Genomic DNA, 26,182 nt, shown 5'->3' on the forward strand with positions numbered 1-26,182 from the left:
AGCTCTCGTCTTTACGTCCTTAGCTGTCACCTCAATAAGTTGTCATCATGGCCTGACATTTAGTTCTCTCTTCCATCACCTTTGCATCTGTACTTGGCTTGGAGTCCTTCCCCCCCACCCCATCAGTGGACTCTCTCACTCACGTCCAGTATTATTCCTCTACCTGGACACTTCCTCTAATCTCTTAACTAACCTTACCTTTCATTTGAGAACTGTTGGTGTGGTATCAGCCTTCTTAACCATCTCCTTTCCTCATCCACTCTAACTTGTCTCTGTGTGAACTTGCTGCATGTCTTAGGTCTAATGTTGACATCAAACTAGCTGATGAGGAAGAGATGTTATTGTTGGTGTCCCGGTCTGAATGTCCAATACTTGTTCCTACCTCTCCTGGACCATGACTTGTCTTCATGATCTGAAGATCTGCTCTCACATAGTCTCCCACCTTATAATTTCACTGCCCTAAATAGCCTATGCTTTGAAGAAATCATGTTCAACTCGAGACATTTAACTATTACTCTCACGTGCAGCCAGATCTGTTGAATATTTTCAGTGGTTCCTGTTCTATTTCAGGAACCAATTACCCAATATAAAAGGATGCCTGATAGCAATAATGGTTTAATCCATATTTCGATGTCCCTGCCATCTGCTTAAAGCATGAATTTGGACCCTTATATAGGTAAATATGCTTAAACCTCAGCTTGAAACTCTACCATTGAATAAAATGATTTTGCAAATTTAAGTGAGAACTAGGCCTGCTCCACTTCACAAATTTCAGTGCTGCTACGGTCTACGCTCTTTTTACTCTCCATTGATGTGCATAAATTTCCTCAGCCAATAATTTTATCAAATAAGAAGACATGAGGGTGAAATAGGTTTTCTTATTCTGTGCTCAAACTTTCATTGCTTTTTAAAATCATTGACTGATGAAACTTTACCCAACCTCTGCAAAGCAGTTCCTATTCATCAACCAGCTATCCTCTTAGATATTTCTGAGCAAAACCGCATAAAAGAATGGATTATTAGGTAAAAATATTAGCTAGTAAGTTAACAAAATTCAGTACTGCATCCACAATTGCCAAATAATGGACAGCTTTGTCATGGAACCGATGGTGGTTACAATTAGTTTGAGACTGGATTTGTGAACCAAGTGGCCTTCTCCTGCATTGTATCTATTCTATGGTATATTTCACTAGGGATCTTACAGCCAATTGTAAAGAAGAGTTTCATTCTATCAGTACAGGTTGGGTTGAAAATCAATTTCCATAAGTAGATATACTCTGACTCACTGTATGATCTATTCCTATGGTTGAGCTAATTCTGAGATCACAACTTATCAATGAAACACCATCAGCTACAAAATCTTAGACATTCAATCTTGCTGCGCTGTATTAAAATTAAAAGACTGTTTGCCCTTTTCCAGATTCCTGTCGGCGAAGCCAGAAGTTTCATTCCCTTGTCAGTTCTTACCTGGCTCTCCCAGTCTAGGTGGTGGTATCATGTGGGGTTTGCTGCTCCTTTTCTTTTTCTTCTGAGAAGACTTCTGCTTTAAACACTGTATGATAAAGTATTCCAACTGAAAAATTGCACACAGAGAGAACCCAAAAAATCAAAATTACAAAAATCTAGAAAACTGTAAAATTAGAACATATAGAATATTAAAGCAGTACAGCACAGGAACAGGTCCTTTGATCTACCATGCCTGTGCCAACCATCATGCCATTCTAAACCAGTCACCCCTTCCTGCACATGGTCTGTTTCCCTCTATTCCCTGACTGTTCATATGTATGTCCAGATGCTACTTAAACATTGCTATCTAATTTGTTTCAACCACTTCCCCTGCAAGTGCGGTCCAGAGTATTTGGCATTTCCACCTTGGGAGAAAGACTCTGAGTATCCACCCTATCCATGCCTTTTGTAATTTTATATACTTCTATCAGGGTGCCCCTCAGTTTCTGACATTGTAGCGAAAACAATCCAAGTCTGTCTTTATAGCTAAAACGCTCAATTCAGGAAAGATTCTGGGAAATAAAAATGGAAAGAACTGCAGATGCTGTGAACCAGGAACAAAAACAAGGATGCTGGAACAGTTCAGCGGGTCTGGCAGCATCTGTGAAGGTAAAAACACAGTTAATGTTTCCGGTCCGGTGACCCTTCCTCAGAAACCAGTTCCATCTGCCATTGAATTCCATCTGCCATTACTCCGCCCAACTTTCCAAATGATCCACACCTTGCTGTATGCTTTGACAATTTTCCTCACTTCCATAATTCCATCAATTTTCATGTCACCTGCAAACTTACTAAGCAAACCACCTCCATTTTCATCCAAATCGTTTATATATATGACAAACAAAAGAGGACCCAACACTGATCCTTGCAGAACACCACTGGTCACAAAACTCCAGAAAGAAAAATACACCTCCACAACTCTGACCAAGTCCATTTTATATTCAACTAAGTTTAATTATAAGTGAAAAATACATTTTAGGTGATACTAAACTATTTTTCTTGGGCAGTGTCAAAGCTACATGTTTTATAACTGTTGAAAGAATGACGTTGTTATTTTGCACAAAAAGTGCTTTGATTTACTTTTCATATGTGGGGATTTTAGGCAGGATTCAGAATTTAACACATCTTCTTATGCAAAGTCACTGAGAAAATTCTTCTCATGCCAGACCCTTATTTAAAACTATATAATAGTTTCCTTGGAATCTTCGGCCAGACATTCTCACCGGATGATCAATCTTGGTTTCGTCCACAGGTCCCAGCATCACAATGCTAGTCTTTGAGTGATTCAATTCACTTCATGTTACATTGAGAAGTCTGTGAATGCAGCAAAGACTATGAACCCAAACAACATCCCTTTAGCGATACTGAAAACCTGTATTCAATTTGTTAGGATACCAGCCAAGCTATAGCTAGTGAAGCTACAACAAGGGTATCTATCCATCAATGTGGAAAATTGCAATCCACAAATCAATCTAGCCTTGATCATCAGCAAAGAAATAGACAAATCGTGTGGTAATAAAATGTGAGGCTGGATGAACACAGCAGGCCAAGCAGCATCTCAGGAGCACAAAAGCTGACGTTTCGGGCCTAGACCCTTCATCAGAGAGGGGGATGGGGGGAGGGAACTGGAATAAATAGGGAGAGAGGGGGAGGCGGACCGAAGATGGGGAGTAAAGAAGATAGGTGGAGAGAGTGTAGGTGGGGAGGTAGGGAGGGGATAGGTCAGTCCAGGGAAGACGGACCAGTCAAGGAGTGGGATGAGGTTAGTAGGTAGCTGGGGGTGCGGCTTGGGGTGGGAGGAAGGGATGGGTGAGGGGAAGAACCGGTTAGGGAGGCAGAGACAGGTTGGACTGGTTTTGGGATGCAGTGGGTGGGGGGGAAGAGCTGGGCTGGTTGTGTGGTGCAGTGGGGGGAGGGGATGAACTGGGCTGGTTTAGGGATGCAGTAGGGGAAGGGGAGATTTTGAAACTGGTGAAGTCCACAGCAACTCATATTCCGCCTGGAAGGCGTGTCCATCATGGGCCTCCTGCACTGCCACAATGATGCCACCCGAAGGTTGCAGGAACAGCAACTCATATTCCACCTGGGAACCCTGCAGCCATATGGTATCAATGTGGGCTTCACCAGTTTCAAAATCTCCCCTTCCCCTACTGCATCCCTAAACCAGCCCAGTTCATCCCCTCCCCCCACTGCACCACACAACCAGCCCAGCTCTTCCCCCCCCCCCCACTGCATCCCAAAACCAGTCCAACCTGTTTCTGCCTCCCTAACCGGTTCTTCCCCTCACCCATCCCTTCCTCCCACCCCAAGCCGCACCCCCAGCTACCTACTAACCTCATCCCACCTCCTTGACCTGTCCGTCTTCCCTGGACTGACCTATCCCCTCCCTACCTCCCCACCTACACTCTCTCCACCTATCTTCTTTACTCTCCATCTTCGGTCCGCCTCCCCCTCTCTCCCTATTTATTCCAGTTCCCTCCCCCCATCCCCCTCTCTGATGAAGGGTCTAGGCCCGAAACGTCAGCTCTTGTGCTCCTGAGATGCTGCTTGGCCTGCTGTGTTCATCCAGCCTCACATTTTATTATCTTGGGATCTCCAGCATCTGCAGTTCCCATTATCTCTGACAAATCGTGTGGGTTCAGTCAGAGCCATATGATTCTGAGTTTATTACAGCCTTTGTCCAAACACGAGCTACCTTGCAGAGCTGAAGTGATTGACTATCCTTGACATCAAGGCAGCATTTCAGTAAGTGTTGCTTCAAGCAGCCCTACCAAAACTGAAGTCAGTGGGAATCAGAGGGAATATTCTCCACTGGTTGGAGTCATATCTAGCTCAAAGGATAATGACAGCAGTTGCTGCAGGCTGATCATCTCAGCTTCAGGGAACTGCTGCAGGAATTCCTCAATGTGGTGTTCTGGGGTTAACCACTCTCAGCTGCTTCATTAATAACTTTCTCTCCATCAGAAGGTCAGAACTCGGGCTGTTTGCTGATGATTGACAGGATTCAACCATTTAAATACTGAAATATGTCTGTGTCAATATGTAAAAAGGCCTGGAAACCATTCATGCTTGATACTGTTCATGCCACAGATGATAAGTAATGACCATTTCCATCAAAGGACAATCTATCTAATTCCCTTGACATACAATCTGCATTACTGACACTAAATTATCCACAAGGAACATCTTGGAGGTTATAGCTGTCCAGAAACCAAAATGGGACCATCCATACAGCAAGTCAGAGGCTGGAAATTCTCTGCTGAGTAACGCACCTCCTGAGACACAAAATCTGTCATTCATCTGTAATGCTCAGACCTGATGGATGATGCAATATTCCCCACTTGGCTGGTTGTGTGAAGTTTCAACAACAGTCAAGAAGATCGGCAGTTTAATCTCCAAAATTCCTTTGACAGCACTTTATAAATCTGTGAACTCTAATATCTAGGAGAACAAGTGCAGCAGACACAAAGCAAGGCTCGCAGCAACAAGTTCCGATCCAAAGTGCATACCATTCTGGTTTGGAACTATATTGCTGTTCCTTAACTATCACTAGATCACAATCCTGTAATTCCCTCCATAACAGCACTTTGGGTGACTACACCACGTGGTTTACAGCGGTTCAAGAAGACAGCTTACCACCACCTTCTCAAGGGCAACTAGGGATGAGCAACAACATGTTGACAGTGATTTTCACATCCCAAAAAGTTGTTTAAAAATATGCATTTATATTTGGGGAGTTTAATAATAACTGAAATGTAAACAGGGAATACTGTGATAATGTAAAGGCAGGCGTTGTTAGATTGTGTTCAGAAGAATTTCTACAACAGTGTGTGTCCTGCAAAAAGGAAGCACTGGCTCTTGGGACTGAACTGACCCACATGCTGGTGGTGGAGTTGTTAGATGGCAGTGTTCCATGCATCATAAGGTTTGGAATGATGGTGGAAATGTTGGTCAATTCAAAGGAAGCAGGGCAAGAATGGAGTTGGGACAAAAACACTGGAACCAATGGTTGGTGGGAAAAACAATAACCGAGCAATGGGTTACCTTCAAAGAGGAGATGGCTCAGGCACAGTCAAGATATATTCCTCAAAATGAAAAGGTAGGATAAAAGGTATTCCTTGGATGACAAAGAAGATAGAAATTATTTTAAAGATGAAAATGTTTGCTTATGAAAGACGTCAGGGAAGAAATACAATTGAGAACCAAGCTGAATACAGAATGATCAGAAGTGAAAAACAAATAAGACAAGAGAAGCAGAATTGTGCAAGAAAGACTGGCAGCTAATGTACAGGGAAATGCTACAGACTTCCATTGCCACATCAACATCACTAAGGTGAAAAGAGAAGGAGCAGGGATGATTAGGGCCTAGAAAGGGGAATTACTCATGGAGACAGGAGGTACTGAAGAGGTATTAAACATATATTTTGTATCCGTCTCTACCAATGAGACCAATGCAGCCCAGGCCATGATGACTGAGGAGAAACCCAGTCAATAGCACAGTTTAAATTTGATGAAGAGGAGTCAATGGATAAGTTGTTTTTTTTTAAAGCTGATTAAAATCAGGATCAGGTGAGATCCAAAGATAATAAAGGAAGAGAGAGTGGAAACTGAAAGACACAGGCAATCTTTGAAACTTCTTTGAATTTGTGGATGGTGCCAAGGAGTTGTAAATTGCAAACATTATGGCTTTTCTTAAAAAAGATTGTAAAAGCAAGTCCAGCAATTACTGATCAGGCAGTTTAATTTCAATGATGGTGGGCAGCATGGGGGTGGGGGCACGTTCTAGAATCAGTTATTCAGGTTAGGAGTAAATGACACTTGGAAAAATAGAGGTGAATTCAGAACAGCCAGCAAGGATTTGCTAAGAGAAAATTGTGTCTACTTGTTGGAGTTTTTTGAAGAAGTGACTGAAAATGGCAATAATGGCAAGGCTATTAATGTGGTTTACACGACCGTCCAAAAGGTATTCATACAGTGCCACAGACTTGTGAGGAACATTACAGCTCATGGAATAAAGAGACAGTAGTGAGATGGATGTCGGCTCAGGGATAAGAAGCAAACAGTGATGGTTGACAGGCAATTTTCAGATTTGAGGAAGGTTTGTAGTAGAGTTCTCTAATTAGTGTTGGAACTTTTTTTTATTTACGTGAATGACCTAGAACTTGGTGTGTGAGGGGCAATTTCAAAGTTTGCAGACGATTTGAAAAATTTTGGAAGAATTTTAAATTGTAAAGGAGACAGTGAAGAACATTTAAATATTGGAGTGGGTGAATATGTGGCAGATGAAGTGGAGACGAAGTATGAGGTGGTATTTTTTAGGCAAAGAACATTGAAAGACAATATAAACTAAAGGCTGTAGATTCAAGTCAATTTTTAAACAACTGTGGTCTCAGGTTAATAATCTAATAGCTGAGTGACTCTGAGGACCATTTAACTGTGAAACTTTTATTTTCACTGTCTGTTCCACTGTCTTACTCTGAAACCTAGTACCCGTGTTTTGTGAGTGATTGATGTCACATTTTTACTATTTTTCCACTAGGTTAGTAGATAATAAAATGACTCTTTCATTCACTAGAAACGAACCTAGGTAACTGGCCCTTCATTTTCTAGCAAACTGCACTTTATTTGGTAGCTGCATACTAAAAAAAAAGAAAAAAAATCCATTGATGGGACTGACTAAGCTGAAGCAAAAAAGAGGGAAGCCAATTCCCTTTCCTCCTCACATCAAAACAGATTTAAGGGTTCACAGTCTGAGATATTCTACATACAAAAATAACTTTGGAAAAGAAACCATTGCTTCAAAAGATGTTAAAAAATAAAGTAAACTGAAGCAAAACTTTCTTGTATTTCCAAGATCAAAAACATGATTTTAATAGAGCAAAATGAAATGAAATGAAATATTAAAAACCTTGTCCTTGAAAGAGTTAAAAGGTACAGCTAGGCGCTTATAGATGGATTGAGCATGTTAGCCAGAAAGAAAAATGAAGTTGCAAAATGAGTGCAAATTATCTCTCCTGAAGAGAATAAAACAAATAAATTAAAATTGAAACGGGAGAGATTGGAATTAAAATTCCAACAAAACTGAAAGAACATTTCAGGAATAGAGAGAAAAGACAGAGTAGCAGGAAATTGACTAAGGGAAGTGGGATGAAGAACAAAGGGGGAAAAAGAATTCCAGGAAAGGGAAAATGAAAGCTATCCAGCTGAGACACTTTGAGCAGAGAAGGGAGACTGAAAGCAGTTTTGATGGGGGAATCGTATCTAACTCGGATTTTAGGTCTGAAATATTCAAATTTGCTCTATTAATCCCTAAATTTGTTGAAGATGAAGGACACACCTTCTTTATCACTTCTGAAAGATGAGCACAGCAGTTAAAGTACACAGGCCAGCAATGGAAAATAGTATTACACAGTAGACTGAAAGGGAACGTTCACAAAGTTTGCTGTTTCTGACTTGAGGAGAGTGTCATCCATCATCAAAATAAAATGGGTTATTCTGAATATGTATCAGTTGGTGCAGAAAGTATACCAGCAAACCATTCATAACCTCAAGAAATGGTCTGATCAAACATACCAGGAATTCGGATAGATTAAGCAGCTCACTTTTCTTTGGCAGGCACAGGTATGACAAAAAAAATCTACATGGAAGACAGGTGGAAAACTGGCCTAATTGTTCCACTGTAGGAAAACAGAGCACGTAAAGGAGAATTATTGGGACCAGCAATCCCAGAACTCCATGCTGCAAGACCAGTGTCCGCAGTACAGTTAACAAAGTGTGAAGCAGGATGAACACAGCAGGCCAAGCAGCACCTCAGGAGCACAAAAGCTGACGTTTCGGGCCTAGACCTTTCATCAGAGAGGGGGATGGGGAGATGGTTCTGGAATAAATAGGGAGAAAGGGGGAGGTGGACCGAAGATGGAGAGAAAAGAAGATAGGTAGAGAGGAAAGTATAGGTGGGGAGGTAGGGAGGAGATCGGTCAGTCCAGGGAAGACGGACAGGTCAAGGAAGTGGGATGAGGTTAGTGGGTAGGCAATGGAGGTGCGGCTTGAGGTGGGAGGAAGGGATGGGTGAGAGGAAGAACAGGTTAGGGAGGCAGAGACAGGTTGGACTGGTTTTGTGATGCAGTGGGGGAAGGGGAAGAACTGGGCTGGTTTTGGGATGCAGTGGGGGAAGGGGAGATTTTGAAGCTTGTGAAGTTCACATTGATACCATTGGGCTGCAGAGTTTCCAAGCGGAATATGAGTTGCTGTTCCTGCAACCTTCGGGTACAGTTAATTAGTTTTTGCTCTGGCATAACAGTTCACCACTGAATCATAGAGATTCAGTGCCAATAAAATCCATCAGACTTGAGGTGGCTGAGGGAGTTTCAACTTGAAACAAACAGGGCCAAGGACAGGGCCGTGGAATCAGAAAGGTTCAGGGCCACAGTTAGGCCGGTAGTCATAAAAGAGGGATGATATTCCTGGGAATTCATTCAGGGAAGTTAATTTGAGTGCAATTGAGATATAAGAAAGGGATGATCACCTTACTGGGATTGCATTAGCGATCCCACAATGGTCAGCAAGAAATTGAAAAACATATTTGTAGGAAATCTCAGGGATCTGTGAGAATAATAGGGTGGTTATGGTAGGGGATTTTAACTTTCCAAATATAGACTGGGACTGCCACAGTCCTAAGGAATTGAGTGGTGAGGAATTTGTTATGTGTGTACGAGAGCATTTTCTGATTCAGTATGTGGATATACCCACTAGAGAAGTTGCAAAACTTGACCTACCGTTGGGAAATAAGGCATGGCAGGTGACTGAGGCATCAGTCGGGGAGAAATTTGGGGCCAGCGACCATAATTCTATTAGTTTTAAAATAGTGATGGAAAAGGATAAGCTGTATCTAAAAGTTAAACTTCTTAATTAGTGGACAGCTAATTTTGTTCGTATTAGTCAAGAACTTTCAAAATTTGATTTGGGGCTGGGGATGCAGGGGGGTGCAGAATGTTTGCTGGTAAAGGGATAGCTAGAAAACGGGAAGCCTTCAAAAATGAGAGACCCATAGTCCAGGTACAGTATATTCCTCAGTGAAGGGCAAGGCTGGTAGGTAAAAGGAATGCTGGATAGCTAGAGAAATTGAGTTTTTGGTCAAGAAAATGAAAGAAGCATATGTCAGGTATAGGGAGCAGAGATCAAGTGACTCCTTAGAAGAGTACAAAGGCAGATGGCGTGTACTTAAGGGGGAAATCTGGAGGGCAAAAACAGGAATGAGATAGCCTTGGCAAATTGAGTCATAGATTAATACAGCATGGAAACAGGCTCTGGCCCAAACTAGTCCATGCTGACCATGGTGCCCACTTAGTTAGTTCCAACTGCCTGCAATAGGTCCATATCCCTCTAAACCCTTCCCATCTATGCACCCATCCAAATTTTTTTACGTGTTGCTATTGTACCTGCCTCAATCACTTTCTGTAGCAGCCCATGCCATATATGCAACACTCTCTGCGTGAAGAAGTTGCCCATTAGGTCCTTCTTAAATCTCTCCCCTCTCACCTTAAACCTACGCCCTCTGGTTTTTAATTGCACATCACTTGGAAAATGACTATATGCATTCATCTTACCTATGTCCCCTCATGATTTATTACACCTCAATAAGGTCACCCCTCATTCTCCTTTGTTCCAAGGAATGAAGTTCTATCCTGACAACCTCTCCCTATAACTCAAGCCAAATAGTCGTGGCAACATCTTCATAAATCATCTTTGCACACTTTCCAAATTCGCCACGTCTTTCCTATAGCAGGGTGATGAAGGCCTCACCAACGCCTTGTTCAACTGTAACATAACATCCCAAATCCTACACTCAGTACCTCGACTGATGAAGGCCTGCATGCTAAATGCCTTCTTCATCACCCTGTCTACGTATGATGCTGCTTTCAACGAACTATGTACTTGTAATCCTACGTCCCTCTGCTCCACAAACTCCTCATGACCTTACCATTTACTGTATAAGTATTACCTGGGTTTGATTTTCTGAAAGTGCAACACCTTACACTTACTTGCATTGAATTGCATTTGCCAGTGCTCAGCCCACTTTCCCCAGCTGCTCAAGATCTCTCTGTAATTTTTGATAATTTTCCTCACTACCAACAATACCTTCTAATTTTGTATCTTCCGCAAAATTACTAATCATGCCTTGTACATTCACATCCAGATCATTTACATAAATAACACATAACAAAGGTCCCAGTACCAACCCCTGTGGCACACCACTATTCACAGGCTTCCAGTCTGAGAAACTACCTTCAACCATCACCCTCTGCTCCCTACCATCGAGCCAATTTTGAATCCAATTAGCTAGCTCTCCTGGATCTCATGTGAACCCACCTTCATGACTAGCCTGCTGTGCAGGACTTTTTCGAAGGCCTTACTAAAGTCCATATATACAACATCCACTGCTTTATCCTCATCCATCCTCTTGGTTACTTCTTTGAAAAACTCTAAAAGATTTTTCAGACATGACTCCCCATGTACAAATCCATACTGACTATCCCTGATCAGACCTTGATTTTCCAAATATTGGTTGATCCTATCCCTCACCATCTTCTGTAATAACTTGCCTAGCACTGATGTCAGGCTCACTGGCCTATAGTTCTCTGGCTTGTCTTTGCTACCTTTCATAAACAATGGAACAACATTAGCCACCTTCCAGTCTTCTGGAACTTTGTCAGTGTCTAATGATGAACCAAAACTCTCTGTAAGGGCCTCTTCAACTTCTTCCCTAGCCTCCCACAATATCTGAGGAGGGACTTGATCAGGCTCAGGAGATTTACCCACCTTAATGTGCTTTAAGGCTGCAAACACCTTCTCTCTGGTAATGTGAATGCAGTCCAAAACAACCCCAATTGTTTCCCTTGTTTCCTTGGCATCCCTGATTCTCTCCTTCGTAAACACTGAGGAGAAATATTCATTAAACCACATCCTCATCTCCCGTGGCTGCACACATAGATGGCCATGCTGATCTTTAAGGGTTCCCATTCTCCTTATCACCCTTTTACTCCTAACATAGCTATAGAACGTCTTGGGATTATCTTTAACCTTATGTGCCTGATCAATCTCATCTCCTCCTTTTGCTCTTATGATTTCACTCTTAAGTGTACTCCTACATTTTTTATAGTCATCCAGGGATTCACTTGAGCCCGTCAGCTTAAACCCACTGTACGCCTTCTTCCTTTTCCTCACCAGAGCCTCAATATCCCTCGTCAGCCAGAGATCCCAAAACCTGCCAGCCTTTCCTTTTCCTACAGAAAGACCCACGCAAACAACCTTTGCTAAACCCTGCCGAATGGCCCCAAAATAGAGTTAAGGAGAATCCAAAGGGATTTTACAAATACATTGAGGACTAAAGGGTAAATAGGGAGAGAATACGGCCCCTTAAGGATGAGCAGGGCTGCCTATGCACCTAAACACAGGAGATGGGGGGAGATACTAAATGTGTATTTTGCACCAGTATTTACAGTGGAGAAGGAAATAGAAGATATAGAATGAGGGGAAATAGAATGGGGCATCTTGAAAAATGCCCATATTACAGAGGATGTGCTGCTGGATGTCTTAAAATGCATAAAGGTGGATAAAACTCCAGGATCTGATCGGGTGTACCAAGAACTCTGTGGGAAGTGAGGGAATTGATTGCTAGGCCCCTTGCTGAGATATTTGTGCCAGCAATAACCACAGGTGAGATGCCAGAAGACTGGAGGTTGGCTAACGTGGTGCCACTATTTAAGGAACTTGGCAAGAAAAAGCCAGGGAACTACAGGCCAGGTGGTGGGCAAGTTGTTGGAGGGAATCTTGAGGGACAGAATTTATATGTATTTGGAAAGACAAGGCCTGATTAGGGATAGTCAATATGTTTTTGTGCATGAGAAGTTATGTCTCACTAAATTGATTGAGTTTTTGAAGAAGTAATGAAGAGGACTGATGGGGTCAGAGTGGTGGACATGATCTGTATGGATTTCAGGAAGGTGTTCAAAGACTGATGAACAAAGAACAAAGGACAAAGAACAAAGAAAATTACAGGACAGGAACAGACCCTTCACCCTCCAAGCCTGCACCGACATGCTGCCTACTACAACTAAAACACCCTACCCTTCCGGGGACCGTATCCCTCTGTTCCCATCCTATTCATGTATTTGTCAAGACACCCTTTAAAAGTCATTATTGTATCTGCTTCCACTACCTCCCCCAACTGTGAGTTCCAGGCACCCACCACTCTCTGTGTAAAAACTTGCCTCATACATCACCTTTACACCTTGCCCCTTTCACCTTAAGCCCATGGCCTCTGGTAACTGACTCTTCCATCCTGGGAAAAAGCTTCTGACTGTCCACTCTGTCCGTGCCCTTCACAATCTTGTAAATCTCTATCAGTTCGCCCCTCAACCTCCATCATTCCAGTGAGAATAACCCAATTTTCTCCAGCCCCTATTCACAGCTAATGCCCTCCATACCAGGCAACATCCAAGTAAATATTTTCTGTACCCTCTCTAAAGCCACCACATCCTTCTGGTAGTGCGGCGACCAGAATTGAACACAATATTCCGAACACGGCCTAATTAAGCTGCAACATTACCTGCCGATTTTTAAACTCAACGCTCCGGCCGATGAAGGCAAGCATGCCACATGCCTTGTCGACTATCTTTTCCACCTTCATTGTTATTTTCAGTGACGTGTGTCCCTGTACACCCAGATCCCTCTGCCAATCAGTATGCTTAAGGGTTCTTCCATTTACTGTATATTTTCCATTAGGATTAAGCCTTCTGAAATGTATTACTCTACATTTTTCAGGATTAAACTCCATCTGCCATCTCTCTCCCCAAATCACCAACTGATCTATATACTGCTGTACCCTCTGATGGTCCTTATCGCTTTGACATGGTTCAACAAGGCTCCTCATAGTAGACTGGTTAGCAAGGTTAGATCACATGGAATACAGGGTGAACTAGTCATTTGATTACAAAATTGGCTCGAAGTTAGAATACAGAAGGTTATGGCGGAGGGTTGCCTATCAAACAGGAGGCCTCTGAACAGTTGTGTACTGCAAGGATCAGTGCTTGGGTCCACTACTTTTCATCATTCATATAAATGATTTGTATGCGAACATAGGAGGTATGGTTAGTAAGTTTGCAGATGACACCAAAATTGGAGGTGTAGTGCGCAGCGAAGAACGTTACCTCACAATGTAATAATGGAAACTTGATCAGATGGGCCAATGAACTGAGGATTGGCAGATGGCATTTAATTTAGATAAATGTGAGGTGCTGCATTTTGGAAAGATAAATCAGGGCAGGACTCATACACTTGATGGCAAGGTCCTGGGGAGTGCTGGTGAATGAAGAGACCTTAGAGTATAGGTTCATAGTTCCTTGAAAGTGGAGTTGCAGGTAGATAGGATAGTGAAGTAGGCGTTTGATATGCTTGCCTTTATTGGACAGTGCACCGAGTTTAGGGGTTGGGAGGCCACATTGCGGCTGTACAGGACATTGGTTAGGCCACTTTTGGAATACTGTGTGCAGCTCTGGTCCCCCTTCTACAAGAAGAATGTTGTGAAACTTAAAACTGTTCACAAAAGATTTTCAAGGATGTTGCCTGGCTTGGAGGATTTGAGCTATGGGGAAAGGCTGAATAGGCTGGGGCTATTCTCCCTGGAGCTTTGAAGGGTGAGGGGTGACCTTTTAGAGGTTTCAAAAAAATCATGGGAGGGGGGCATGGATAGGGTAAATAGATCAGGTCTTTTCCCTGCAGTGAGAGTGTCCAAAGCTAGATGGCGTAAGTTTAAGGTGAGAAGGGGAAGATTGAAAAAGGACCTAAGGGACAACTTTTTCACACAGTGGGTAGTGTGTGTATGGAATGAACTGCCAGAGGAAGCGGTAGAGGCTGGTACAATTATAACATTTAAAAGGCATCTGGATGGGTAGATGAATAGGGTTTAGAGAAACATGGGCTAAATGCTGGTAAATGGGACTAGATTTATCCAAGATATCTTGTCGGCATGGACGAGTTGAACCAAAGGGTCTGTTTCTGTGCTGTACATCTCTATGGCTCTATGACAAGAATGAATCATTGAAAGTGGCAAAATTTGATGCACCAGAGTCAGAAACGTGGTAAACAGATACCTGTAAAATGACAGGGAGATCAGTGCAGTCCTCAGACAAGGTAGGAGAAGGTAAAGGTTACATCCCACAGCAGATGAGCCACTGTGGGGTATGAACAACCGCCTGGTGGCAGTAGTGCTCCAGAGAAAGTAGAACATGTTCAGGGAAAAATCAAAGGGAGAAGGCAACATTCCCACAGCAGAAACTGATCAAGGCATTTCAATGAGTTAAATACAGAACTACCCATTGAGGAATAAAGGGAATAGAACCAAGTCTTAAATCTCAATTAGTCAAATCAATTAATCGAGTCAATTGACGAGGTTAAATGAAAGAGGGAGTGCAAGATCGGCAAACCCCAGATGACCAAACCATAAAATCCCACTGTTCAAATTTATAAAAATTCCTGAATCTAGTGGAGAGACTCTGGGAATTGGGCAGTGAATGACTACAATTTTGGGAGAATGCACAGCACAGGAAACAAGTATATCAGTTTCGTGCGAAGCAGGTTTCATGTCCTGGTTAAGCCAAAGAGAATGAACACAGAATGTGTGTTTGTATTTCCAACTTCTGTACATTATTTTGTATTGATCTTGTAATGGAACACTCAGCAATAACAAAAAGGAGAAATTTTGATGGTAATAAAGTGTGGAGCTGGATGAACACAGCAGGCCAAGCAGCATCTCAGGAGCACAAAAGCTGACGTTTCGGGCCTAGACCCTTCAGGGTCTAGGCCCGAAACGTCAGCTTTTGTGCTCCTGAGATGCTGCTTGGCCTGCTGTGTTCATCCAGCTTCACACTTTGTTATCTTGGATTCCCCAGCATCTGCAGTTCCCGTTATCTTGATACAAATTTTGTTGGTATTGGTTCTTTGTGGTGGGGAGATGTTATGATTGTGGTACATATGATCTACTGAATTTTAACTTCCAATATCTAACTGTTATAACGAAGACCTTTTATGGGCTGAATATATTTTTTAAAAGCAAGAAGCACAGCCCTATAATGGATGCACCTGACCACAGAGAGAGACTCACGTAGATTAAACAAGGCAGCTGGGAACTGAAATTACCATTTTTATCTCAAGACATAGAAACCAAGTAACTGAGTCAGCATCAAGAAAATCACATCTCCTGTTTAATTCATAAATATGGTGAGATGAAAGATTCACCTGACAGTTAACCAACATGAACAGAAAATGGAATTAGACTCCAGAATGCACATTTTAACACTTTTACATTTGTTGATTTTGAGCATCAGGACAGACAGAAGGAAAAATGTATATGTGACAACAGAGTTGGAATGCTGTCTCTCTCTCTCTCTCTGCCTTTTTCACTCACCTTCTCAGAATACATTGCCAAGTGTAAAAGCAAATTGACAATAAAATATCAAATGACAGAAACAGAAAGGTATTTAATGATTCCTCTATTACTGAGGATACAAGTTGACAATTAAACAGCTGTGGCCTCAGGATAAGATTCAAACTCCTTAAAGTCTCTAAGGGCTGTTGATCTGCGCATTCTATTTTCCCTGTCTGTGCCAAACACTATCTCTTTTAAATTTATTACTTTTCTCTTTGTGTGTGCTTGTTGCCATGTTTCTAATACTTTTTCATGGGTTACCGGGTAATAAAATCTTTTTTCACTCAGGCAAACCTTGATATGGGCTCCTTCATTTTCTAGTCAATGACACATTAACTGAAGGGTGATGGCTGCTCGCTAAAAGGAGATTTTTTGAAAATGCTTTACACTTGACCGTAAAGGGATTAAAAAGTGAGGAGCCATTTCCACTTCTTACCTGGGCATAGCACAATGTACAACTGTTTATTTCATTTATTCATTCTTAACCTGTAGATGGGTCAGACCTATTCTTTACTGTGCATGAGATGATGATGGGCCTTCTGTTTGACATGCTCCAATCAATTGGTTTTGATGCTCTCACAATGCTGTTAGGTAGAGTAGAGCTCCAGGATTTTGACTCAGAGATGTTGTAGTACGGGGCCAAGTCAAAATTTTTTTTATTCATTCACAGGCCAGGGACATCATTGGTAAGGGCTGTGTTTATCACCTATTCCTGATTGTACTTGAGAAGGTGGATGACTATGACTTCCAGGTGATAGAACGGCAGTACACAATGATGATTTGATTTGCTTTATTGTTGTCACATTGAATGAGAAGTGTTGTTTTGCGTGCTATACAGATGGATCAAAGTGCATCAGGTAACAAAACAATTACAACATTTAAAAGATATTTGGATAAGGATACAAATAGGAAAGGTTTGGAGGGATGGTGCAGGAGGGAGGGTTTTGGATTCTTGGATAATTGGGGCTCTTTCTGGGATAGGTGGGACCTCTACAAGCAGGATGGTCTTCACCTGAACCAGAGGGGTACCGATATCCTGGGGGGGAAATTCGCTAAGGCTATTCGGATGGGTTTAAACTAATTCAGCAGGGGGATGGGAACCAAAATTGTAGTTTGAGCATAGAAAAGGTTGAGAGTAGGAGGTCCAAAATAAAGTTTCAGGGTCGCAAGATGGCACCGGCAAGCAAGAAATTGGTTTGAAGTGTGTCTACTTCAATGCCAGGAGCTTCCAGAATAAGGTGGGAGAACTTGCAACATGGGTTGGTACCTGGGACTTCGATGTTGTGGCCATTTCAGAGACATGGATAGAGCAGGGACAGGAATGGTTGTTGCAGGTTCCGGGATTTAGATGTTTCAGTAAGAGCAGAGAAGACGGTAAAAGAGGGGGATGGTGTGGCATTGTTGGTCAAGGACAGTATTACAGTTGCAGAAAAGATGTTTGGGGACTCGTCAACTGAGGTAATATGGGCTGAGGTTAGAAACAGCGAAGGAGAGGTCACCCTGTTGGGAGTTTTCTATAGGCCTCCGAATAGTCCCAGAGATGTAGAGGAAAGGATAGCAAAGATGATTCTCGATAGGAGTGAGAGAGACAGGGTAGTTGTCATGGGGGACTTCAACTTACCAAATATTGACTGGGAACACGATAATTCGAGTACTATAGATGGGTCAGTTTTTGTCCAGTGTGTGCAGGAGGGCTTCCTGACACAGTATATAGACAGGCCAACAAGGGGCGAAGCCACATTAGATTTGGTACTGGCCACGTGTTAGATTTGGAAGTAGGTGAGCACTTTGGTAATAGCGATCACAATTCTGTTATGTTTACTTTAGTGATGGAAAGGGACAGGTGTATACCACTGGGCAAGAGTTATAGCTGGGGGAAAGGCAATTACGATGAGATTAGGCAAGATTTAGGGAGCATAGGATGGGGAAGGAAACTGCAGGGGATGGGCACATTAGAAATGTGGAGCCTATTCAAGGAAAAGCTCCTGTGTGTCCCAGATAAGTATGTACCTGTCAGGCAGGGAGGAAGCTGTAGAGCACGGGAGCTGTGGTTTACGAAGGAAATGGAATCTCTGGTCAAGAGGAAAAAGCCTCTATCCACCTACTGAATACATCTACAATGACAAGACAATATTTGTAACAGTTTACGCGTGGCAGTTCAATAAAATCTAGCTGAATGCATTCAAGAGGAAGAAGAAGGCTTATGTTAGGATGAAATGTGAAGGTGCAGTTAAGGCGCTTGAGGGTTACAAAGTAGCCAGGAAAGACCTAAAGAGAGAGCTCAGAAGAGCCAGGAGGAGACATGAGAAGTTGCTGGCAGATAGGATCAGGGTAAACCCTAAGGCTTTCTATAGGTATTTAAGGAATAAAAGAATGACGAGAGAAGATTAGGGCCAATCAAGGATAGTAGTGGGAAGCTGTGTGTGGAGTTAGAGGAGATAGGGGAAGCACTAAATGAATATTTTTCGACAGTATTCACTCTAGAAAACAACAATGTTGTCAAGGAGAATACTGACATACAGGCTACTAGACTAGGTGGGATTGAGGTTCACAAGGAAGAGGCATTAGAAATCCTACAGAGTGTGAAAATAGATAAGTCCCCTGGGCCAGATGGGATTTATCCTAGGGTCAACTGGGAAGCCAGGAAGGAGATTGCCGAGCCTTTGGCATCGATCTTTAACTCGTCATTGTTTACAAGAATAGTGCCAGATGACTGGAGGATAACAAATGTGGTTCCCCTGTTCAAGAGGGGGAGTAGACAACCCTGGTAATTATAGACCAGTGAGCCTAACTTCATTTGTTGGTAAAGTGTTGGAAAAGGTTATAAGAGATAGGATTTATAATCATCTAGAAAAGAATAATTTGATTAGGGATAGTCAGCACAGTTTTGTGAAGGGTAGGTCGTGCCTCACAAACCTTATTGAATTCTTTGAGAAGGTGACCAAACAGGTAGATGAGAGAAAACCGGTTGATGTGGTGTATATGGATTTCAGCAAGGCGTTCGATAAGGTTCCCCGCAGTAGGCTATTGTACAACATGCGGAGGAATGGGATTGTGCGAGATATAGCAGTTTTGTTCGGAAATTAGCTTGCTGAAAGAAGACAGAGGGTGGCGGTTGATGGGAAATGTTCATCCTGGAGACCAGTTACTAGTGGTGTACCGCAAGGGTCGATGTTGGGTCCACTGCTGTTCGTCATTTTTATAAATGACCTGGATGAGGGCGTAGAAGGATGGGTTAGTAAATTTGCAGATGACACTAAGGTCGGTGGAGTTGTGGATAATGACGAAGGATGCTGTCGGTTGCAGAGAGACATAGATAAGCTGCAGAGCTGGGCTGAGAGGTGGCAAATGGAGTTTAATGCAGACAAGTGTGAGGTGATGCACTTTGGTAGGAGTAACCGGAAGGCAAAGTACTGGGCTAATGGTAAGATTCTTGGTCGTGTAGATGAGCAGAGAGATCTCGGTGTCCATGTACACAGATCCTTGAAAGTTGCCACCCAGGTTGACAGGGTTGTCAAGAAGGCATGCAGTGTTTTAGCTTTTATTAATAGAGGGATCGAGTTCCGGAACCAAGTGGTTATGGTGAAGCTGTACAAAACTCTGGTGCGGCCGCACTTGGAGTATTGCGTACAGTTCTGGTCACCGCATTATAAGAAGGATGTGGAAGCTTTGGAAAGGGTGCAGAGGAGATTTACTAGGATGTTGCCTGGTATGGAGGGAATGTCTTATGAGGAAAGGCTGAGGGACTTGAGGCTGTTTTCGTTAGAGAGAAGGCGGCTGAGAGGTGACTTAATTGAGACATATAAAATAATCAGAGTGTTAGATAAGGTGGATAGGAAAAGCCTTTTTCCTAGGATGGTGACGGCGAGAACGAGGGGGCATAGCTTTAAATTGAGGCGTGAAAGATCTAGGACAGATGTCAGAAGTAGTTTCTTTAGTCAGAGAATAATAAGGGATTGGAAGGCTTTGCTTGCAATGGTAGTAGACTCACCAACTTTAAGTACATTTAAGTTGTCATTGGACAAGCATATGGACGTACATGGAATAGTGTAGGTTAGATGGGCTTCAGGTTGGTATGACAGGTTGGCATAACATCAAAGGCTGAAGAGCCTGTACTGTGCTGTAATGTTCTATGTTCTATATACAGGCATGGAGTAGGCAGGTGGAACTAGTTTAATTTGGGACTATGTTTGGCATGGGCTAGTTGAACCAAAGGGTCTTTTTCGATGATGTATGTCTCTATGTTTCTATAACAGAGTGCAGAATACAGTGTTATACCTGCAGAGATAGAGAGCTCAGAGTTAACATTTGAAAGGCCCAATAACATGTCTAATAATCTGATAACAGTGGGGGATAAAGCTAATCTTGAATTTGTTTGTATATAAATTCAAACTTTTATATCTTATGCTCACTGGAGGAGGGTGGAAGAGAGTATTAACCAGGGTAGGATGGGTCTATGATTTTGTTGGCTGCTTTTCCAAGGCAGCGAGAAGTATTGATGGAGTCAATGGATGGAAAGTTGGTTGGCATGGTCTTGGGAACAGCAGCATGTCCACAAAGATTCCTACTAATTTTAAAGATGCACCATAGAAGGCATCCTATCTAGATACACCACAGTGTAGTATCTCATACAACCCTGATGTGAGCCCAGACCAAGTACCGTCAGTCTAGGGTTGCCCGCATAGTTTCTGAATTTGCACAGACATAGCAGATGTGGGAAAGTGGTTTCCCACATTGTGAGCAGGCATCTAGAGTTCCTGCTGGGTGGAATGTTGCAGGCATAGGATATCCACTTTCCTCAGGATCAGCAGGAGGCTATGACACTAGATTATGCCCGCCTAGTCCAAAGCTGCCACTCAGCCCAGTGCAATCTTGGCCAGCTGGAGGAACGCAAAACACATTCAGCAAAATAACTTCTCCACTCTATCAATGTAAGTACCATCATCTTCTTTCTGAAAGAAAATGTTGTCGAGGAGAATACTGAGATACAGGTTATTAGACTAGACGGGATTGAGATTCATAAAGAGGTGGTGTTGGCAATTCTGGAAAGTATGAAAATAGATAAGTCTCCTGGGCCGGATGGGATTTATCGTAGGATTCTCTGGAAAACTAGTGAGGAGATTGCAGAGGCTTTGACTTTGACCTTTATGTCGTCAATTGTCTACAGGAATAGTGCCAGAAGACTGGCGGATAGCAAATATTGTCCCCTTGTTCAAGAAGGGGAGTAGAGACAACCCTGGTAATTACAGAGCAGTGAGCCTTACTTCGGTTATGGGTAAAGTGTTGAAGAGGATTATAAGAGATAGGATTTATAATCATCTAGAAAGGCATAATTTGATTATGGATAGTCAACATGGTTTTGTGAAGTATACGTCATGCCTCACAAACCTTATTGAGTTCTTTGAGAAGGTGACCAAACAGGTAGATGAGGGTAAAGTGGTTGATGTGGTGTATATGGATTTCAGTAAAGTGTTTGATAAGGTTCTCCATGGTAGGCTATTGCAGAAGATATGGAGGCATGGGATTGAGGGTGATTTAGCAGTTTGGATCAGAAATTGGCTAGCTGTAAGAAGACAGAGGGTGGTGGTTGATGGGAAATGTTCATCCTGGAATTCAGTTACTAGTGGTGTACAGCACGGATCTGTTTTGCGCCACTGCTGTTTGTCATTTTTATAAATGACCTGGCTGAGGGTGTAGAAGGATGGGTTAGTAAATTTGTGGATGACACTAAAGTCAGTGGAGTTGTGGATAGTGCGGAAGGATGATGCAGGTTACAGAGGGACATCGATAAGCTGCTGAGCTGGGCTGACAGGTGGCAAATGGAGCTTAATGTGGAAAAGTGTGAAGTGACTCACTTGGGAAGGAGTAGCAGGAATACAGAGTACTGGGCTAAAGGTAAGATTCTTGGTAGTGTGGATGAGCAGAGAGATCTCAGTGTCCATGTGCATAGATCCCTGAAAGTAGCCACTCGGGTTGGTAGGGTTGTTAGGAAGGCGTGCGGTGTGTTAGGTTTTATTGGTAGAGGGACTGAGTTTCAGAGCCATGAGGTCATGTTGCAGCTGTACAAAACTCTGGTGCGGCCGCACTGGGAGTATTGCGTACGGTTCTGGTCGCTACATTTTGCAAGTATGTGGAAGCATTGGAAAGGGTGCAGAAGAAATTTACCAGGATGTTGCCTGGTATGGAGGGAAGGTCTTATGAGGAAAGGCTGAGGGACTTGAGACTGTTTTCATTAGAGAGAAAAAGGTTAGGATGTGACTTAATAGAGACATACAAGACGATCAGAGGATTAGATAGGGTGGAAAGTGAGAGCCTTTTTCCTCACATGGTAATGACTAGCATGAGGGGACATAGCTTTAAATTGAGGGGTGATAGATATAGGACAGATGTCAGAGGTAGGATCTTTACTCAGAGAGTAATAAGGGTGTGGAATGCCCTACCTGCAACAGTAGTAGACTCACCAACTTTAAGGGAATTTAAATGGTCATTGGATAAACATGTGGATAATAATGGAATAGTGTAGGTTAGATGGGCTTCAGATTGGTTTCACAGGTCAGTGCAACATCGAGGGCTGAAGGGCCTGTACTGCGCTGTAATGTTCTATGATACTCACATTTGCTCTCTCTCTGCTACTCCACCTGCTTCCCGTTTAGACTCCGTCTCCGTCACTCTCGCTGTTGCTTGCAACGTCTTCCCTCACTTGCTATCACCCACCCCAATCCCCAACACCACTGATTCTGGACACCTTTTGCTGTGTCAGCGACTTTCGTCACCTTTAATATCTATCTATCTCTCACTCCATGAAGAAAACAGCCATAAATAAGGGGACAGAAAGAAACAATATGGGTAGTGGACTACCTATCCCCTTGTGTGGACAGCATCATCACTGTGACTGATCTTGTTCTAGTTCCAGGACAATTATTGATGGCTTTCCTTGACTTACTGCACCAGGACCAACTAAATGAAGGCTATCCCTCTTGACTTGATTGCAGACTGCTGACAACAATGACAAACCTCCTGGCTTTGTGTCTAATGGCAAGTTAAGACAGAAGTCAAATGTGTCTGGTATGTGTGGCTAAGAGGGCAAAGTGCAAAAAGGCAAGACAGTGCAAGAGAGGGATGCTATAAGCATCCAGGTAGGCTCAGAGTGAGGAAGTTATGGCAGCAAGTAAAGCACCCAGAGATGCACATTGTCCAATTCAAGAGCTGGGTATGTATCCCTGAGCATACATGTCCTTACTACAGCATTGCAGTAGCAGTTGCCAGTGTGGCACAATGTGCAGAGGTGTACTCTAAGTGGATCAGAGATGTACCTTGAGGGTTCTTAAAGGTTAGTATATGTTGGCTGCCAAGGTGGAATGCTAACACCCATGGAGATGAGTCTAACATGGAGGCCCTTCAGAACAAGGGGCAAGCTAATGTCATCAGATATCCACTCTGACTTCCAGAATTCTCAGTATCTAGCCAATTCAGAAAACAAAACGTACAACAGGAAGGTAAAAATTAATGAGGCAAATTATCACAGTAATAATGGGTTTAACAATCAATAATCTTTCTTGCTACTGCCTAGTCAGAAACTCACCTCACTGCTCAGCAAGATGTTTACAAACTGCAGCAAGATGCATTTGTTATTAAGCTAGACCTTGGCCTTGGTAGATGTATCGACATTTTCTGCCCACACAACTTACATCCCCGTAAGATTCGGCCCATAGGTTTGCCAGGCACACTTACACTTTCATAGTTCATGTTAATTCTGACCTGTGGTAGTAGGATTTTCTAAATGCGTTGTTATCCCTCACTAATAATAGATCTTTATTCACAGTAACTTATTTATCTTTATGACACTTGTCAAACTAGTGATAAGGAAGAATATTGTCATCAGGCAAAGTGCATGCTGTTAAAAGTTAATGTTTGGAGATGTGCTGACACAATGAAACATACAAAACAACTGCAGCATATGAATTTGGAATATGACCAAACAGGGGAATAAAGGACAAAGCTGATTTGGCCAGCAAAGTTAGAAAATAATAAAAGTTTCCTTTACATAAGAAAGACATGATATGAAAGAGTATATAATGTAAACAGAAACATGGGATAATTGTACACGATGTTAACTGGAAACACATAGGTAACCCTGTTCTCTTTGATGCTGAACACTGTGCAACAAAAGAGGGTGAGCAGACTTTGGATCAAAGGCCATGGGATGAATTTAATGCAGCCTGTCATAGTCATAATCCATGAGGCTTGGTGAGACAGGTACGCAGTGGCAGAATTAGAATGAATGGTGACTCTGTGACTATGCGGTTGCGGAGTGAAGATGAGGCACCTATCCATGAAAAGCACCAAAAGGTTATTGGAGGCTCTTCCCAGGCCATGGTAGACTGGACACCAATGGCAGACTAGGCTTTGGCAGAATCAGATGAGACAACTAGCAAGGTCTATCTTAATGTCAGCGTCTATATGTGTGAGATTGGAGAAGCAAAGCAGGTCAGACAGCAGTAGAGGAGCAGGAATGTCAACATTTCAGGTTGAAACATTGACTTGCCTGCTCCTCTGATACTGTCTGACCTACTGTGCTTCCCCAGCCTTACACATATAGACTCTAGCTTTCAGCTTCCGTAGTCCTTATTGTCTCCTGTCTTAATGTCAGATGCATCTCGCTGGAGCTTTTATTCACTTGCTGAGTGGCATGTCAAGAATTTTATCCAATAACAATTAATTGCCTATCAAGGGGATTACTGCTTTCTAAGCACCTTATTAATATCCTAACTTCCCTCATTCGTGTTCAGATTGCTATCTTAACAAAGGCACCAAACAAGGTGGACATTGAGAATTCTTAACACAGAAATCAAAACATATGCCTGGCATCTTCAGCTGTCCATTGGTTGTGAAGAACTTATATGTTGCTCAAGACTAACAACATCCAAATGCACTGTTCATTCACAAATACTGGCATTCTGCATTTGCCAGCTCCTCATGACCACAGCCGCACCTCTCTGATCCACTTGTAGGACATTCAGGAGGCACAAAGTTGCATTGCAGGCTGTAGCAGCAACTAACGCCAAAAGGCTGCAACGGAAGCTTTGTAAGCAGCAGCAGATACACAGCTTCAAGACCGGACCAAGTGTATTTGCTTGTACCGTGTCAATTAGTGTAGTTGCACAAGCAGGCAGCTTGCTTTCTTGGTCAGAATTTCTCAGTCAAGGGGTGTACATCTTGCAGTATGGCAGGGTGCTACATTCATCTTGCACTTGTATCATGTGCCGGCAGTTATGCATGTGCAGCAAGCAAGCAGCCATGTCTCAATGCCTTTGGGAATAGTCCTCATCAAAATCCATGGATACTACGATTAGTTAGATGGCCCTGGCAAAATGAGTCAGTGACAACCTCCGATTCCAGTCCAGGGGTTTGATTATGGTCAAAAATCTGGTGAAGCCTGGTGGGATAGTGCGGGCAGGTTTAGGCTCATGTGGGATGGGTTTGCTGCCCAGTTGGCAGGCATGCAATGTGGAGATGGAGGGGCTAGTCCCCTTTCTTAAGGGGCTGTGTGTGCTTTCTCCTTCAGCTGGTTACCACCTGGCACTGCCCTGTCTCCTTGTGAGGTATGCGACAGGTTCCCTAGCCTCACTCACCACGCCTTCAGTCCGCGGTACCAGTGGCTGGGGTAATGGAGTGAAGGCATGTGTGACTCTTAAGTAGACCCTGAGGGTGCTGGACGTGACTGTCGATGGCCACTGCCAATTTGTCCATGGAGATAGCCACACAGTCACATGACTTTCTGCACTGCTGAAACATGGGTAATGAGGGCCATTGTATGCCACGCCCCTAGCTGTCTGTCCATCCTGTTCCCTGCTTGTGCTTTTGTATGAAGTTCTCAAATGTTGCCACCACAGCACACCCTCCTGCCTGGGGCTGAGCTGGTGCCTGGTCTCTGGTAGTCCTCCAAATATCGCTGACTTGGGCTGTTACTTCAACAGCCAATGGCAGAGCTGTCATAATGAGGTGCTCACCAGGTGGTGCTCCCAAACTGTTTAAAGTCTGATGGCCCCAGCAAGGTGTCAGGAACTGAGCTGACAGTTGGTGAAGAAGGCAGCTTTGCCTATACTTCCTCTGAGGCCTTAGTACTCTGTTCCTCAGAGGTCAAGGACGAGGTTTCTGGGGGAGCCATGTGTTTCACTGTGGGGGTGGTGG

The 26,182-nt window shown here is 43.1% G+C and overlaps 1 protein-coding gene across 5 annotated transcripts in view; it reads right to left on the reverse strand.

The window, feature by feature from the left end:
- The window catches only part of rhobtb3 (Rho related BTB domain containing 3), a 125,594-nt gene that overhangs the window by 24,200 nt on the left and 75,212 nt on the right, over positions 1-26,182 (reverse strand). For 4 of the 5 annotated variants that reach the window (XM_048526753.2, XM_048526752.2, XM_059644740.1 and 1 more), the window contains one exon: positions 1,468-1,573. In XM_048526753.2, the coding sequence (XP_048382710.1) occupies positions 1,468-1,573 (106 nt within the window). The remainder of the gene's footprint in view (positions 1-1,467; positions 1,574-26,182) is intronic. The other variant, XM_048526751.2, reaches the window with a different exon arrangement.

This window comes from Stegostoma tigrinum, chromosome 3 (assembly GCF_030684315.1).
Source record: "Stegostoma tigrinum isolate sSteTig4 chromosome 3, sSteTig4.hap1, whole genome shotgun sequence".
NCBI lineage: Eukaryota > Metazoa > Chordata > Chondrichthyes > Orectolobiformes > Stegostomatidae > Stegostoma > Stegostoma tigrinum.